This window comes from Tasmannia lanceolata, unplaced genomic scaffold (genome assembly GCF_043159265.1).
Source record: "Tasmannia lanceolata isolate RefF3 unplaced genomic scaffold, GAP_Taslan_0.1 ptg000037l, whole genome shotgun sequence".
In the NCBI taxonomy this organism is placed as follows: domain Eukaryota; kingdom Viridiplantae; phylum Streptophyta; class Magnoliopsida; order Canellales; family Winteraceae; genus Tasmannia; species Tasmannia lanceolata.
In genome coordinates this window covers 27,551,701-27,569,980 of record NW_027518714.1, presented here as the reverse complement: position 1 = coordinate 27,569,980, position 18,280 = coordinate 27,551,701, and the positions used below count along the sequence as shown (strand labels likewise).

The 18,280-nt window shown below is 38.8% G+C and overlaps 1 protein-coding gene across 1 annotated transcript in view; it reads left to right on the top strand.

Annotated features, from left to right (window-relative positions):
* LOC143860364 (putative E3 ubiquitin-protein ligase ARI8) overlaps nucleotides 1-18,280 on the top strand; it is a 73,957-nt gene that overhangs the window by 44,258 nt on the left and 11,419 nt on the right. The window contains exons 6-11 of the mRNA XM_077370951.1: nucleotides 1,965-2,069; nucleotides 2,174-2,262; nucleotides 10,049-10,156; nucleotides 10,261-10,351; nucleotides 10,462-10,551; nucleotides 16,107-16,154. Coding sequence (XP_077227066.1) covers nucleotides 1,965-2,069; nucleotides 2,174-2,262; nucleotides 10,049-10,156; nucleotides 10,261-10,351; nucleotides 10,462-10,551; nucleotides 16,107-16,154 — 531 coding nt within the window. The remainder of the gene's footprint in view (nucleotides 1-1,964; nucleotides 2,070-2,173; nucleotides 2,263-10,048; nucleotides 10,157-10,260; nucleotides 10,352-10,461; nucleotides 10,552-16,106; nucleotides 16,155-18,280) is intronic.

Sequence of the window (18,280 nt, the reverse complement as noted above, 5' to 3'; positions counted from 1 at the left end):
ATGAAACTTGCAGCGAAACAAATCTGATCTAGGTCGATTACAATTGTACCTTTAAGAAATCTACGAAAAAATTTACGGATGAAATCTTCTAAGGTTTGAATGTTCTTCTCTAAGAAACCTATGAACAAACAAATTCTGGCGCATAATCTCCTTTTTCTTATTCCAAAAGTCAAAAAACTCTCCCATATACAAATATATTTGCCCCATAGCAATCGTCCCATTAGAGCTCTAATCAGACCACTTCTAATAATAAAAAGGTAAAAGAAACATAAAAGGCTAACTAAGCTAAGACTCTTTTTACGACACTGATAGTTCTAACACTTAATCCTTCAGACTATTGACTTTAAACAAAAATTAATCTACTTCGGTCCCAAACTCTAACCCTGGGAGCAGTGATGTGAACAGTGTCATGGGAGTATGGTGAGCCCTTTGTTATTCTAATGCACTTCAGTAATTTAGGTGTCTTTCTTGAGTAATTTAGGTGTCTTTCTTGATTCTTGTGAAGGATGGGCTCCATCAGCCTCACACTACCACATTGATGTGGACCCCATCTACGTCAATACTGGGCTCCAATCATGAGTCACGACCGATAGTTTTTCCACCCGTCTTTGTTTCGAGCTTTGGCATCAATCCTGGGTAACAGTAGGGTAAAATTTTGGGCTGCAATCATTCATCTTCTTGTGATAAAAATATGTCTGAAGTTGCACCACGTCAGTGACTCCATATGTCATGCCTTGGAGTTTATAAAAAATGAAAGAAATAGTGGATAATCGATGGCTATCTAGCACCACTTGGATACTAGCATTAGGCACACAACTATATGGACGGTTATTAGGGAAGATTTTCGAATAGCCATGGTCGAGAGGTGTTTTGAAATTGGAACTTTTGACGTCTAAGAACTGCTGTTGGATAGAGAATTGTGGATAGGCCGAGTCTCCCAACGGGTTCCATCCAGCTCAACTTCAATGAAGCTGTAAGGTAACCGTGGGTTAGTATGTACTTAGGGGGCGGGGGTGGTGTTGGACTACTTTGGTTGAGATTGTTCAGTTATGATTGTCCTTTGTTTTGGAAAATGATTTTTTTCCCTATAGCTGCTAAAGATTCCAAGGAAGTGGAGGCAAGAACCCTTTTAGCCATGCTACAAATTTTCATGGACGACTTATTGGTGTGTTATGGTAGAGGACGTCAATGTATTATTTGGGGAGGGGTGTAATAATTTGTAGGAGATTGCGAGATAGTTATCTTATTTCTATTTTTGCTAATGATTCAGATAAAGCAAAGGCAAAAGCTTTTTCGCGGGGTTCAAAATTTTGTGGAGTTCTTGGCCTGTTGTGGATAGAGGACATCTTTACGGATGTGATTGCTTAGGCAAAGTGAGCAAGTCCGGGTTTAAAAAGTTTGCCATATTTTATATTATAAATACTTCATCTAAGTAGAGAACTGATTGGTTTGCACCCTTGGGTTCCATGTTTATCGTAATATCAGGAAATGGAAGTCTTGTTTCTCACTCAATTGTAATTTTGGGCCAAAGGATGTGCTGAATTATATGCCCGAATTTGTAAAGTTTTGTTGGTGGCAATGTTACAGTAGATTATGCACAAACAGAAAATTCTTTAGCATCCATACTTCAGATTGAAGGTTCGTAGTAAAATAATTTTGAACTTTAACTGTTGGTGAGTGAGTGAAAGTAATTCCCATATGGATGACTGAATTTGATTGGGTTTCATATATTATTTTCCATTATACTTGTTTGTTCCATGATCTAAAAAGTCTAATGATATTTGACGATGACTAGTAGTAAAAACTTAGTATGAGGCTTGTTCATTATCCTGAATTTATTGTTTATCATACATCAATTGTCATTTAGCATGGATCTTCCTACATGGTTAGGCATTCTTATTGGAAATTGCGACCTGTACACTGTCTTTTCTTTATTGTTTACATTTCTTCGTAATTCTTTGTAGACGAAATGGTGCCCTGCTCCTGGTTGTGAGTATGCTGTGGATTTTATCATGGGTAGTGGGAGCTATGATGTTTCTTGCAATTGTTCGTATAACTTTTGCTGGAATGTAAGTATTCTCTTGGCATAATTTCACAAATAGTCTCATTTTCCCTTTCAATTTATTGCTATTTCCATATGGGTAATTTACAACTTCTGTAACAAAACTTGCAGTGTACGGAAGAAGCTCACCGGCCAGTGGACTGTGGCACAGTGGCTATGTGGATTTTGAAGAATAGTGCTGAGTCTGAAAACATGAATTGGTAGGATATAAATTTATGGACTCTGAAGTTACTCGTATTAATGCCTTTTACAATATGTGTGTGCAGCCTGACTTATGGACTGTGAACCTGTTAGTTCTGATTGAGTTTAATGTTGTTCATAGGAAGCTTGTCTTATTGTTTGTTTGGATCTTTCTCATAGGTTCTCATTATTTTAATTCATTCAATCCCTGGGTGCTTGTTCATTGTTTCAAATTTCAAATGCTCTGTTTTGACAATCTTCCTTGAGATTGGAGGTTTCAAAAGTTCTACTCTTTGGATATGTTAAGTTCTTACATGATGATGAGATAGAGAAGAGAAGAGATGGAGATTGGTGTGAGAGAGAGTTGGAGTTCTCTCCCACACGATTTCATATTTATATGATGTATATATTACAAAGACCAAAATACCCTTTTAACACTCCTCCTCAAGCTGGAGTATATATATCATACAAGTTACCAATATCTCTCAACTTGGATTATGCCAATGGTTTGGTGAATACATCAGCCAACTGATCTGCAGACCTATTGAAGATGGTATTAATCTCTCCACTATGAAGCTCATCAAAGGTGACAATCAACTTCAATATGTTTGGTCCTCTCATGAAACACCGGATTAGAAGCGATATGAATTGCTGCCCTATTGTCACAATGCAGAAGCATTGGAGATGAAAAACTAATACCAATCTGTTGCAGAAGAGACATCAACAATGTCAACTCTTCACACGTGTGAGCCATAGCTCGGTACTCAGCCTCTGCGCTCGATCTAGATACAACATCGTGTTTCTTACCACGCCAAGAGACAAGATTTCCTCCCACAAATGTGCAGTAGCCTGTAGTTGATCTCCAATTTGCTGGAGATCCTACCCAGTCTTTATTTGTGAACCCCTCCAGTGTCATATGATTATGCTTCCTGAAAAATAAACCTTTTCCAGGATCACTCTTCAAGTGTCTAACTATCTGAAGAGCAGCTGCCTAATGTGAAGTACGAGGAGAACTCATGAACCGGCTTACTGCTCCCACTACATATGATATGTAAGGGCGGGCACAGTCAAGTATATCAACTTACTAATCAATCTCCTGTAGCTGCTAGGGTCCTCCAACAACTCCCCCTGATCTGGAAGAAGCTTCACATTGGGATCCATAGGAACCTCAGTTGGCTTTATTCCTATGGTTCTTTTCTCCTCTAATATATCAAGAACGTATTTCCTCACGACAAGGAAAAGCCACTACGGAGTATGCCACCTCTATACCCAGAAAGTACCTCAGACGTCCCAAGTCTTTGGTACAAAACTCTGTCTAAAGAAACTTCTTGAGTCTCTGAATACCTGACTCATCATCCCAGTAATCACATTGTCATCCACATACACGATAAAAAGGATAGCCATCACCAGAGTAAGCACTGAATACAGAGTGATCAACGGCGCACTGTCTCATACCAAACCGCTTAACAGCCTCGTGAATCTACGAAACCAAGCTCCTGCAGACTGCTTCAGCCCATGTAACGCCTTCCGAAGTCGACAAACAGAACCAATCTTCCCCAAGCAACAAACCCAGGAAGTTGCTCCATATACACCTCTTCAGAGAAGACAATATGTAGGAAGGTGTTTTTAACATGCAACTGATAGAGATGCCATCCATAGTTAACTACCAAAGAAATAAGCACACGAATCGACATTATCTTGGCCACTGGAGAAAAGATCTCCATATTTTTTTTTTGAAGAATTAAGAGAAACTCTGTATAATCCACACCATAGGTTTGTGTATAGCCCTTTGCTACCAAACAGGCTTTCAACCGATCAACAATACCATCAGGGAGATATTTAACAGTTGACAACCAACGGCTTGGGCACCCTGAGGCTGCAGAACCAATTCCCATGTACGATTGGAGGCAAGAGCCTCCAGCTCAGCCTCTATAACAGAGCTCCAACCTGGATGAGATAAGGCCTCTGCAACAGTATTAGGTATAGCGTGAGACGATAAGGAAGATGGAAAACTCATATAGGAAGGGAAAACATGATCATACGAAACAAAATGAGAGATAGGATGAGCAACAAACCGTGAGCGAATCCGAGAAGCAATAGGAGACTCAGAAGTAGACAGAAGATCAATACCTGTGGCGGATCCGCCAGATTGAGGAGGTAGATAAGAGTGAGATGCTGGAGAGGACGGAGCAGCTGCATAAGTGGACACCAACTTGCGAGGGCGACGAGTATAAACCTTCACCTCTTTGGACGAGGCAGTGACGACAGGACTAGGTGAGGTAGGAGGTACACAAGACTCAGGGACGACAGGGCTAGTTAAGGTGGGTAAGGAAGAAGATACACCAGACTAAGTGACGACATGGCTAGGTAAGCCGGGTGAGGAAGGAGATACAATGGACTCAGTAAAGGCAAGAATAGGTAACGAAAGAGGTACCCTAGACGCAGGAACAGGGTTAGTTGTAGTAGGCAAGAAATGGGGGTATCCTTAAAGAAGGTAACGTCACCACAGACAAAGGCACGCCGAAGGATATGAATGTGACACTTGTACCCCTTATGTGTGCGATAGTATGCAAGAAAGATGCACCTCTCAGAACGGGGGTCAAGCTTATCCAATCCAGGAGAAAACCGATGAACGAAGCTCAAACAACCAAAAACATGAGGTTTCGGAGGAAAGGGATTACCCGAAGGGTGAAGAATGAAAAAAAGAGAATGACCACCCAACACAGAAGATGGAAGACGGTTCCCAAGGAAGCATGTCATAATCTTATGGCATCACTCCAATAAATCTTGGGAACCCTCATCTGAAAAAGAAAAGTGTGAGCGATGTCTAATAAAGTCCTCATCTTCCGCTCAGCTACCCCATTCTGCTAGAGGTATATGCACAAGAATACTGATGAAGGATACCATGAGAGTCATGGAAGGCGCGCAAACCAGAAACTGAGGAAAAATACTCCTTGACATTGTCAGTCCGCAAGCAGCAAACCGAACTACTATACTGAGTACACACCTCATCTTCTGCTCGGCTACCCCATTCTGCTGGGGGTATATGCAGAAGAAGACTGATGAAGGATACCATGAGAGTCAAGGAAGGCGCACAAACCAAAAGCTGAGGAAAAAAACTTCTTGACATAGCTAGTCTGCAAGCAGCAAACCGAACGACTATACTGAGTACACACCTCATGGTAAAAGGTGCGACAAGCAGAAAAAACCTCACTATGATCCTTCAGCAAAAACATCCAAGTCAGACGGGAATGATCATCAATAAATACAACAAAATATCGATGACCAAATATGGAGGAGGCTACAGGGACCCCAAATATCGGAGTGAACTAACTCAAAGGGACGAGAACCTCTAAGGACACTGCAGGGTGGGAACGACACACAATGGTGTTTACCTAACTCACAAGACTCACAACGGACGAATGTAACATGACCCAAGAAAAGGCCAGATCGGCGCAACGTATCAATAGAGGGATGCCCTATAAACAACAGTGCCACTGAAAGGCATCAACCGAGGCACGCAAAGCAACAATGTGCATCAGCTGATCTAGATAATATAGGCTGTTCACCCCACGGCCCAAACCAATCGTCCTCCCAGTCGCCAGATCCTGAAAACCATGGTTTGAAATTTCGACCGAGATCCTAAATTTTGGATTTTGGTCAACATCGACATCGAAATGACCGAAATCCAAAATTACCGAAACGTACAAAATTTCGGTAATTTCGGTGAAATTTCATAAAAATATGAATTTTTTACTCCTTTGCAAAATTTCAGTTAATTTCAGCCCAAAAGAACGACATTTCGAGCGTCTTTACCTAATTTCGGCCGAAATTTTGGGATTTCGGCTGAAATTTCGGTTTCAGCTAGTACCGAAATATATGCCGAAACCGAAATTTCAAACCATGCTGAAAACAACACAAACGAGAAAACGTGACAGAACAATGAAGATCCTTAGTCAACTGGCGAACAGAAAGTAAGTTAACGAGGAAACGAGGTACATATAAGACAAATGATAAAGAAATGCTAGGGGAAAGTCTACATACAAGAGAGACGGTCCCATCAACTAAAGTAACAGAAGGAACGGTCGATGAAGGTCGAAAGGCAGAATGGATACCAGATTCATCAGTCATATGTGGGAGGCACTGGAATCAATAAGCCATGGCCTAGAGGAAGATACATAGCAAGAGGGTGGGCTATCAGACAGAGTGGAGGTGGAACTACCTGCATGCACAATATGAGTAGTTGAGAGGGCCATCAAATGTCGCAATAGAAGCTACCCCTATTGTCCGATGGAGGCGGCGCAGCTCAGGATGAAGATCAGAACAAAAGGCAAAGGAGTGGCCATCTTGACCACAATGAGTACAATGGCGAGAGCCATGACCACCAGAACAACAGCCTCCCCCTATACCAGAACTACCACTAGAGAGATCACCATAGGAGCCAAGAGCCTATCCAGACAGAGTAGCAACACATGTTGGAGTCGAACGCGAGAGGAGAGCCTTAATTGAAGCGCCTTAGCAGGGAAACAACAACAAACCACCAACAAGAAAGCACACCAAAGCGACAAAGCACAACGAGGAGAGTTGGCCTAACGGCACGTCTCCAATAGAACAAAAGCAACCAACCAACCATTAACGATCAACCAACCAACATGACACACAGCAAAGGGGCGCACAATCATGAACCAACGGGGCGTACAACAAAGGCCAATAGACAACCACAACCCGATCAACCAAAAACGATGACAAAGGCACGCAAACTACCACAACCACAACGAATGCGTAAATCCCCGTAAAACAACTACACACATCATGTACAACTGTACAAGCACCAACAAACACCCAAGTGGAGAAGCAACCAACCAACAAAGCGTAGAAGCAACGAACCGCCAATGAACCACCAACAAAGAGGGCACAACTACATCAGCCGTAGCCTCTAACAACACAACATCAAGCCACTGACAACTACCAACACAACATCAAGCCACCAACAACTAGAATGTCACAAATCATCCGACAACCACCAACAAAGATGCTACCATCTATAGCCAAGAATACCATGCACCACTAACGACAAAGAGCCATCACCAATAACAAACACCAGCACCAACACCAACAAAGCACCATAAACACAACGAGGGCACCACCAAACACCCAATAACATCACCAAACAACCAAGAACCATCAACCACAGAACTAACCACCACCAACAAACTGCCAACAATTACTAACAAATCCACCACTGACAAAGCCAACAATCACCATGACCAATAATGCCACCAACAATCACCACCACGTACGAATCTACAAATGGAGCCACCAACAATCACTTTCGAAGACATCAAGATGTGGTTCCGGGACAAACAAAGGGTCTAGTATACAACAAACATAGGAGAAAGAAAAGAGGACCACCAACCTACATCTCAGAACCAATAACGGAATAAAAGAGAAGAAGAAACAAGTTTAGAACATAAAGGAAGAGTGGATTAGGGACCGATTTGAATAGAACGTGAAGTTATGAGGTGATATCATTACAAGAAGAAGAGAAAATTGATGTGAGAGAGGGGGTCTAGGGTTAGGTTTGAGAGAAAAATTACATTTAGGGACTTTTAGGGTTAGGGTTATAATTCAAAAAAAAGGACTTTTGGGATGGGAAAGAGAGAAAAGGGTTGGGCGAAAATTATTGGGAGGTCTATTGGGGGTGGAGGGATAAAGGGGGCTAGGGTAGAATGAGGAAAAAAACTCAAAAAGGAAGGTTTCGGCTACGGTAGAATGAGGAAAAAAAACTCAAAAAGGAAGGTTTCGGCTAGGTTTAGGGTTGAGCGAGGGCGCATAGGGTTAGGGTAACAGTTAGGGTTGTGTGGTGAAGATTAGGGAGGTAAGGGAGGTTTAGGTTTTATTGAAAAACTCAAAAAGAGTGGAGAAGGGGTTCGTCTTGTCTCGTCGCGTCTTTGGATGGTGGGAGTGGGGCGTCTCGTCTCGTTGTGTCTTCAGGATCATTGACTCTCACTACCATTAGCTCTGATACCATGTTAAGTTCTTACATGATGAGATAGAGAAGAGATAGAGAATGGCGAGAGAGAGACAGAGATGGAGTTCTCTCCCTCACGATTTCGTATTTATATGATGTATATATTACAAAGATGAAAATACCCTTTAACAGGATATAAATGAAGATTTATTATACATTGTTATATTATAACTTAATCGATATAACAATGTTCCAAAACTCGGATTCTGATGAGAACTCGGCCGAGGTGAAAGGGAGCTGACTCGGGTCAGGCAATAATTGATGCGGTCAATTTTACACTAATCCGAGCAAGGTAATGGTGTTCTGATTGACTTTGTAGAGCAAAACTTAGACTCGAAGAGAAATCGCCCGAGGTAAAGGTGAGTCAAATCGGGTGAGCCGAGAATTGACTCTAGGAGTTTTTAAACAGTGGTACATGCACAAAGGTTTAGTGCACACATACTTTTTTACTTTCTTTGAACACAGATCCTTTCACAAAAACAAAATATAATGTGAAGATAATATAACCGGAAAACTGCGGGGTGAGTTTTAGAAACAGATAATGCATCTCGTTGAAGACTAGAGACAACAATCACACCAAGAACAAAAACACGCCAAACGAAGAAGAAATCGAACTGCAACCAAAATGAGATCACACCATGAACAAAAACAAACCCAAAGAAGATGAAATCGAAGTGCAATCAAAATGAGTGATGGGATGCACGAGCCATCATCAAAAGTTCAAAACTATGCATAGTGCGTAAGAGTAAGGAACTAGGACAGATGTATTTCCCTAGGTCATCAGATAAGTGATGTTATAGGCTCAAAACAACTAATGTTTGAAACATGTCTCTTAATTTTTATGATATTTTATTTGTACATGTCTAGTGTCTTATTTCATGCTATGGGACAACCATATCCGTATCCCTGTCCAAAATTTGGGAAAGTGCCAAATCATCTCTTTTCTCGTGTCCATGTCTATATTTGTATCTGGGCCTCATAAGTTCATTTCACTTTTGCCTTTTCATTGTGTATTTTGTAACTTCTTAAGTTGGTCTTATTCATGTTCATAATGGAATATTCCTCTCTTCTTATTCTCATTTTAACACACCTGACTTGAATCGAACAAGAGTTTGCATATCGCATATGGAGTTCTACATGTCAGAGTCAAACCCTATATCCAACGCCTTAGAATCCCAACCTGTTCCCCACTATATTTACATGCAATTGTATTCCTCCCAAGAGCTTCCTCTTCAAATATTTAAAGCCACTTCCCTTACTGATATCTTCCTGGTTAAATTTTATATTCCTATAACCCCATAAGAAGTCTCTTTGCAATCTCTCCAATTTACATGGCACTGCTCATGGGGTTTTGAAGGAAGGCTTGTAGTAAACTAGAAGAGTAGACAAAGAATACTTCAATGAATATTAATCTACCTCATAGAGAATGAGAATCCCTCTTCCAGATATCCAACTTCCTACCTTCTATCACTGAGAAAGGATCAGGTGGGGACTGCAGACCCAATGCCAAATTGGAGTGTTTATCAGATTGATGATTTATCTTATATCTTGTAACTTCTGTAAACTCATCCATGCTACTCTCTTCCACAGCAACTCCTGCCTATTCGCACACTATGATATCTGCTGTTCTAATGCATGTACATCTAACCAACAGTTATATCAAAAGATTGTGTTTGTTAAAATATAAATATTGATATCTACAAATGTTTTGCGGCATTCTGCTTTCCCTTCATTATTTGCTCGGTGCTAATTTTTATTTATTTATGAATTATCAGGATATTAGCTAATTCCAAGCCTTGTCCGAAGTGCAAGCGACCAATCGAGAAGAACCAGGGTTGTATGCATATTACATGCACACCTCCTTGTAAATTTGAATTCTGCTGGTAAAACTTTATGCTTTTGTGTTTGAACTCTGGCATTAAAATCTGAAATGATTGTTTGCTCTATTTGTTTTCTGCCATGTGAAAACCATCTTTTATTCTTGCAGGCTATGCCTTGGTGCATGGTCAGATCACGGTGAGAAGACAGGTGGTTTCTATGCATGTAATCGCTATGAAACAGCTAAACAGGAGGGAGCGGTATGGTTAACTCTTCCTACCTTTTTCTTGTATCTGTTACATAATGTCTTTGCCCACCGTTATGTAGCACCGCCGTGATATTATGTTTGTACTCCTTTTACGGTTTGCAGTATGATGAAACTGAGAAAAGAAGGGAAATGGCTAAAAATTCTTTGGAGAGATACACACATTATTATGAACGTTGGGCAACTAACCAGTCAGTATGTACCATTTCCTCTTATCCATGTTAATGTGATGAAATGCTTACTGTCTTACTTGGCCTGTCATTTATCACCTTTTAGTTTCTCTTTCAAACTATTGGAAGCTCTATATTTACCTTGAAATAATTGCAGTTTGTGCTGGTGTTGTATTAGTCCTTATACACAATTTTTGAGGTTCTGATTGTTACCGTCAAATGATCCATTTTGGGCTAACATATTTTCATTTTATATTTTATTTTTGCAAAAAAGTACTCCTCTCTCGCACATTCTATGTATGGATATATCAGGCACTGATGGGACCTGCCTTATATGATATTGGGCACCAACATTGTTTTGTCATGTCCCATTGCTTGTCCCAATAGGAAGGGTGTGGAGACATTGCGGAACCTATATTTTGGAAAAGGAAAAGAGTTATACACACACACACACACTTTAACATTACCGGTATAGTCCAATAGTAAAAATCATTTTATGACCTAACAAGACAATGATGTCTATTGCATTTATCAAGTATGAGGACTGATTTTTATTGGACAATAGGTGTACTGGTCAAATATATCACATGAGTGGATAGGCTTGAAAGAAACATAATTCTTTGGGTCATATCATTATGTGTGTATACTGAATTCTGAAGGAACATAATTATTTACAAAATACACATCTCACGTGTGAACTCATTTCGGAAGGAATACTTATTTAACCCATAATTATCATGTATGCGAACATATCCAAAAAAAAACTTTTATTGTTTACATTGCCTGCACCTTTTAAATCATACATGTGAACTTACCTTTGAAGAAAATAACATTTCCATAGTATAAATATTTTACTCATAAACTGATCATACGCTAATGAAAAAACAAGAAAATTATTGAATTTAATCCCAATAAGTAAAAATCTTTTCTTTTTTTTGAAGGAAAACAGTTGTATTTATCATGAATAGCATGCGTAGGGATGAGTTTTAGAAAGAAATTGATTATCTTTCTCACAGACATTAAGCGAGTGGCTGTTCTCGAAAAAAAATAGTAGCTATGTCTTAGTTATCATGCATGTGAGTCGTGTGACCTTATTTTTTAAGAGCAAGGAATTCCTTTAAGATCTATATCATTGATTACATTATCTCTTTTTGAAAGAAAACAGCTTTTAAATCTTAAATATTAGGGTTTTTTTCTGAAAAGACACTAATAAGGTCATAAAATAAATGGTATAGTTACTTGGGATCAATTTAGGGTTTCGAAAAGACCAACTCTAATCTTTCTCCTCTTTTCCTCTCTCCATTCTCCTTTCCTTTCTCTTTCTTTCTTTCTCTTTTCTCTTCTTTCTATTAGTTTTTCATATTTGGGCATGAATAATGAGGGGAGGTGCATACGTTTTCCCTTTTTGAGAAAACATGGCTTTCCTCAATTAATAAGGTGTAAATAGTTGTTTTCCATAACTATTTTACTAAGAATGGACATTTTTTTATTTTATACTAATATAGAGGATTATTTAATTAAGATTTAATTTCCAATTAAAACTATCCAACAAAACTTGCCATGTGGGACCCACCCACGATTTTGGGGGAATGCGCACAACTCAGAATTCTGAGTTGTGAGCACACAATTATCTTCCCCATTCGCGGCGACTTTTTCCCTTTTTTATCTCCTTCCATGTATATCATGTTGACTTTAGTTATTTCCTTCCAGATTTATTGGTATTTTCCCTTCTCAATATATTTTATACTTATCTTCTAAGATTTTGAAATCTTTTTTTTTGTCATTTAAGCCACACAAGTGGGGCCCACATGATTTGAAGAAAGAGATGTGCGCACGTTTTTCCTCCCATGGGAAAACGTGCAACACTTTCTTGGGCATAAATCTGAAACCAGATTTTCCAGGAATTAACCAAAATTTCCATGGAACTTAATTATGGGAAAAATCTGAAAGCATTTTAGATTATCAAAATCAATATTAGCCCTCGATCTCGCGGTTTGCTGATCCGAGGGTCTACAAGGGAAATTAATTGATTTTCATCAAAATTGGCCATCAATCTCGAGTAGATTGATGACCAGGGACCTTGGATTTACAACCCGATGGTCCAAACATCACTTTTTTTGGATTAAAAAGAGGAAGTCGAAAGGTGGTCTTTACACTCACACTACTTTTGGGTCTGGGTAGATCGGGCATGCGTCACCAGACTTAAAAAGTCATTTATGAGGTTGGTGTCTTCTTTGAATGATGATAATGTAAAACAAGTCTAGCCTACTAATCGTGGTTCCACGTGCCTCACTCTACTTTTGGGTGTGGGTAGATCGGGCATGGGTTACCAGACTTAAAAAGTCATTTATGAGGTTGGTGTGCCAATGCTTTGGTCACAACATGTAGAGCATAATAAGTGACTTACTATATGCTTTGGACATTAAGTGTCAAGGCAATCACACCATTACATTGGAGGATATCACATCTATGGGGTTGTGAAAAACAAGCATAAACTTTATTCAATTCATTCCTTAAAGATTTAGCCAAGGCCTTCAATATAGTAGAGCAAACCTCTTACATTGCATAGCCAATTTCCAAATAAATTTGGAAACTCAAAATCCTATACAATCTAGAGTTTCTAAGGCGGCTTCTCCTACTATTGAAAACATTCCAATGAAAACATTAAGAAATAGGAAACTACCCTGAGGCTCCGTTCACTTGTTTTCTAGCTGTAGGAGAAGAAGAGAAAGGAAAAGAATCTGACGTGGAAAACTGGAAAAGAAAGGAAAGAAACTGTGAGAAAGAAAAAAAATTCTTGTTCACTTGGCCGAGAAAAGAAAAGAAGGTATGCAGGCAAAGTGGTTTTCTCAGGAAAATGATTTTCTCATCCTTTTGGTGAGAAAATTTTGAGGGAAAGTGCAAGAAAGTTGGTTTTCCACGTGTGTAAATCTGCTTTCCCGAGAAAATGAGTGAATGGCGGAAAATGTCCAATCATGTCCAATCACGAGAAAATTTGGCTTACTTTCTTCTGCTTTCCTTTCTCGAGAAGGTGAGTGAACAGAGCCTAATTGACCCAATCACCAAAATAAGAAACTAACTCTAAACAATAAATATTCCTAAAATGGCTCTAAACTAAATTTTGGACGGACATGGTTCTCATTTCCAATATACGCATCGCCGATCGGTTCATATATCATTTAGGCAATAAAGATTTCTTGCATGAACTCGACAGGCCACACAATACGCAAGAAGCTCAGAAAATACTGTTACTCCACATTCTTGACACACTCACTCTTTTGGGTCTCCTTGGTGTCTATTTTGCATCATTTACAGGTTGTTCTTTGGCCCGTTGATGCCTTCAATTGATACTTCAATTGCACGATCATATCAACAAGCATTGATTATAGGTCGTCCTTTCGAGCAGATGTCGCTCTCCCCTTAGAGATCCTACTATAACATGTAGGCATTTCGTACAAAGGCTTTGCTATGATACCAAATGACAGGACTTTCTATGGGAGGGATTTCAGAAAATTACAAGTAAATCTAAAGGGAAAAGGCATGTCGTAGGTATTGAACCAGAAGGAACCCAAACAGTTTGTAGAGGAATTTGGAATCAGAATTGGTCCAGGACTGGCATGGGATAATTAGCAATCCTTATATAAGATTTGAATAATCAGGAATTTATCAATCCAGGCCTACAATCCAGATCTGTTAACAAAATCCTCAGGTAGCACTACTAACGGACTTGTGAGATAATGAAAGTATGTGGCAGAAAACCCCACATTAAATCTGTTCATTGGGTTTAAATTAAGCTCTGGATGTTCACAGGTTGGAAAAGTCCTTTGAGTAAAAAATCATGATTATTCATTCTAGAATAAAATTGGAAATCAAAGGGAGTTCAAGATTGAAATCAAAGTAACAACGTGAACTAAAAATTTAAGATAGAAGCGTATAGCTAGATAGTTCATCAAGGCAATCGCACCATTCGTATTCCTAAGGCAATTACACCTTATAGCGTCAAGGCAATCACACCGCCACATTGAAGGATATCACATTCATTGTGCTGTGAAAGCAAGCATAAACATTGACTCATTAGCCTTAGATATTAAGTTATCCATTTCTTTAATGGCTGATATTGAGAAAAGAATTTTGGGGTTTATTGATTAGTGACGTATTCCAGGATTTCCAAGGGATCACAAGGAGTAAGTTAAATACTGATGGAAGTCAATATGCTGCTTGATGGGAACTCCCACATTTTGATGTTATCAATCTAAATACTGATGGAAGTGATGTTAAGAAAACCTGGATCGGAAGGGCATTGTATGGGTTTTTGGAAGCCATTGTGGACCGGTCATCATGTTGTTTCTGGTCCAGTTGATATCAAAGATTCTAATGAAGCGGAGAGGTCTGGGTCCATGGCACTGGGCTACTCATCGTCAAGGGGACTTTCACTATCGAAGCTGGCTGAATTGCCCTTCAAATAGTTGACGTTTGTAGGGAGTTACCATCCTCCTATGGACACATACCTATGAGCACAAATGATATTGCAGATATGTTAGTTGGAGCAGGGGTTGATCAAGCTGGGCTACGTATTGGAGATGCATTTCTTCTGTTATAAAGGACTGTTTTATTGTAACTATACTGTGTCTTTACTTGTCTAGCAATATGACTGCTCTTGTAGCCTTTTTCTGCTGGATCATCTCGATTATGTGCTTTTATTCTTCTTTCTAATAGATCCGTTGTCATCTTTTACAAAAAATAATGATAATAAATAAAAAGTTGATTATTTGAAATTGATTTGTTGTGTGTTTGATTAGGAAACATAAGGACTGCTTCATGAAATATGATTTTCTTTCCCAGAAGTCGCGGTGACTCTCCCAAGATTTTTGAGGCAGCATATACAGTTTGGGTTCAATTTTGAAACATAGATTTGTCGTGGCATATGCTGCTCAAAAAAATTGTCGAGGCATATGTATGAGAATTTTATTTATGTAGGCTTTTGCTGTTGGGGACTTTCTTTAAGTTAACTGACATATGGAATATTTCACACAACTGGGTTCTTTGTTTTGTCTTCTTTGATATTTTCTGGTTTTAAGTACAAGAATAATCTTTTCTTCAACTTAAATCTTCACGAAGGAATCCTTGCATTGCTTTTCTGGCTTCTAGTGATATCTAGCATGATTATGTTTTTATGTGAGCTGGTTTCTGATAGTCACATCATTTACTCAAGATTCGTGTATGCCTTAAATCTGGAATTCTGGTTTTAGGACAAGCGAATTGTTTTGTGTGAGTTTTGCTTTTCAAAAGGTTAGAACAGAAACTATTAAAGGGAAAGTAAAAGGAAATTCAACAATGCTCAGCTCCACAAGATCTTGGACCGTTGCACGTACACACACACACACACACACACACATATATATATATATATATATATATATATATATATATATATATATATATATATATATATATATATATAGATGCTTGAGTTGATCTGTGATTGCATGAATTTATGCTCATGTTGTTTCTCCACTTTGTAATTTTGTCTTTCATTTAATAGATCTGTATAGAATGTGAAATTTTGTTCTGTTATGGCAGTCAAGGCAAAAGGCTCTTTCAGATCTTCAGCAAATGCAAGCTGTGCAAGTAAGTCATGTTTTCCTTACAATATTACAATGTTTATAGTTGTTTCCCTGGTGGGTAAAAATAATTTGAATTCCTTCTCAATGTATTACTTATATGGAGGTGAGAAGAGGATGGCTTTTTAAGCATGGAGTATGTGTTTTTGTTAGTATGTGTTGAGAATAGAATGTTTTTAGTGGTTTATTTTATGTTAGTGATTGGTCTTATGGGTTATGATGGAACTCATTTACTTAACTAGGTATTGTTATAATAATAATTTTTTGTTTTTTGAAAATGAGGCATTGTTATAATTATAATTATACTAATATATGTGTAGGAACCGTTTTCTCTCTCTATATATATATATATGTATATATATATATATATATATATATATAGAGAGAGAGAGAGAGAGAGAGAGAAATTATATGGTGCCAGACCATCAAGTCCCGTGAAGGTCGTACCTCAAAAGTACCACCCTTGATATTTGATCTAACAGCAGCCCTCTTAAAAAGTGGGCTGCAGTTGGATCAAATATCAAGGGGGGTACCATTTTGACAGTACTTGATGGCAGGGTATATATATATATATCAAGCATGGATTTCGAGGGAGAGCCCGGCAAACCCAACATCTTTTTTTTCTTCTCTCTTTCTATTCCCTTCCCTCTATTCTACATCATAGGTGATATATTCTCCCAGAATTTTCTTCTTTTACTTTAACATGATATCAGAGCACTGAATTGGTAGTAGAATCCTCTTCCTTTTTGTTAACCTATTCTTCTTGATACATCTATTGGAAAATCTTAATCCGTCTTGTGCTGATTGATCCACTAGATCTAGGGGGCTCCCCTTGTTGTGCTCCGAAAGCCTATAAGGTTCTCTGTGCTTTTGTGTCATGATAATTGCTACTGAAGTGATTCTTCTTTCATTGTTAAATCATGGTGGGATTGTGACTAGGCTAAATGTTGTTCTCAGGGTAATCCTTTTTTGTTGTGGGATTTCTGTGAAGGTGTGTGGGTTGTACACTATGTACAACCCATATAATTGGAATTTGAAAGAGGATAAAGCCCCTATGCTGTTCGTGTGGTCCGACTATTGTCTTCATGCTTTTTGTGCAGCTTGAATATTACCTCTGTAGTGTTTGTGTGGCTTGAATGATCCTCTTGTTTCCTATGTGCTTCCCTAATTAGTGACTGTGTTTCTTCATGTGGAGTGGCTAGTTTGTTCATCGCACTACTGCATTCATGTAGAGTAGCTAGTGTGATGCCCTAGTTTGTGACTACACTGCCTTTGTGTAGTAGGTTGTGTGCAGTGTGCCATTCGTATTTGATGCCTTTGTGGAGTAGGTTGTGCACCACCCTTATTTGTGATTGTGTTGCCTTAATCTATGATTGTGACCAAGGTTTAAAATTTCAGTTTTATGATTGTGACGAAGGTTTAAAATTTCGGTTTTGAACGAAATTTCGGTGGCAATTTCGGTTTCAGTGGAAATTTCGGTGAAATCTTATAATTTCAGTTGAAATTTTTAAATTTCGGTCCCGGCCAAAGTTTAAAACCATGATTGTGACTAACACCTATTTTCATATGGATTGGGTTATTGTGCTTCCTCGTGTGGAATGTGGCGCTGCTCCATGTGGACTGCCTGGGATTGTTGTGCAGCCTTTGTGTGGGCTGCTTGTAGTCTTTTTATGTACAGTGGTGCAGATTTTAGTCTTTTTATGACGGTTATCTCCAGTACAGTTTCACATGCATACTTTCTTTCAATCGTGTTTAAGCACGAATGCATGTGTTGCCTATTTACATGTGTACATGTGCGTCTCTGTCGTCACATGTCCATGTATGCTTTTTGGGTATTTTAAAAGTGTTTGGTTAATTTTTGGTTCCTAAATATAAGATGGGTACCAACTCATTAAGTCGTTATCCTTCATAGACCTAGATGTCATGACTCCTGACCATCTTGGTTGGGTGACTATTTTTTTCATTTTTTTAATATGATAGCCATTAATATTAATAAAGACCGAGATGGTCAAAGTACAAAGAAGAACATGAATACAACATCACTCCAAGCTACGGCGTTAGAATCACGACGGAAGTGAATCAAAAAGTGATAAAGATTGTTTCAATACTCCCTCTCTAGCTAAATCATCCGCT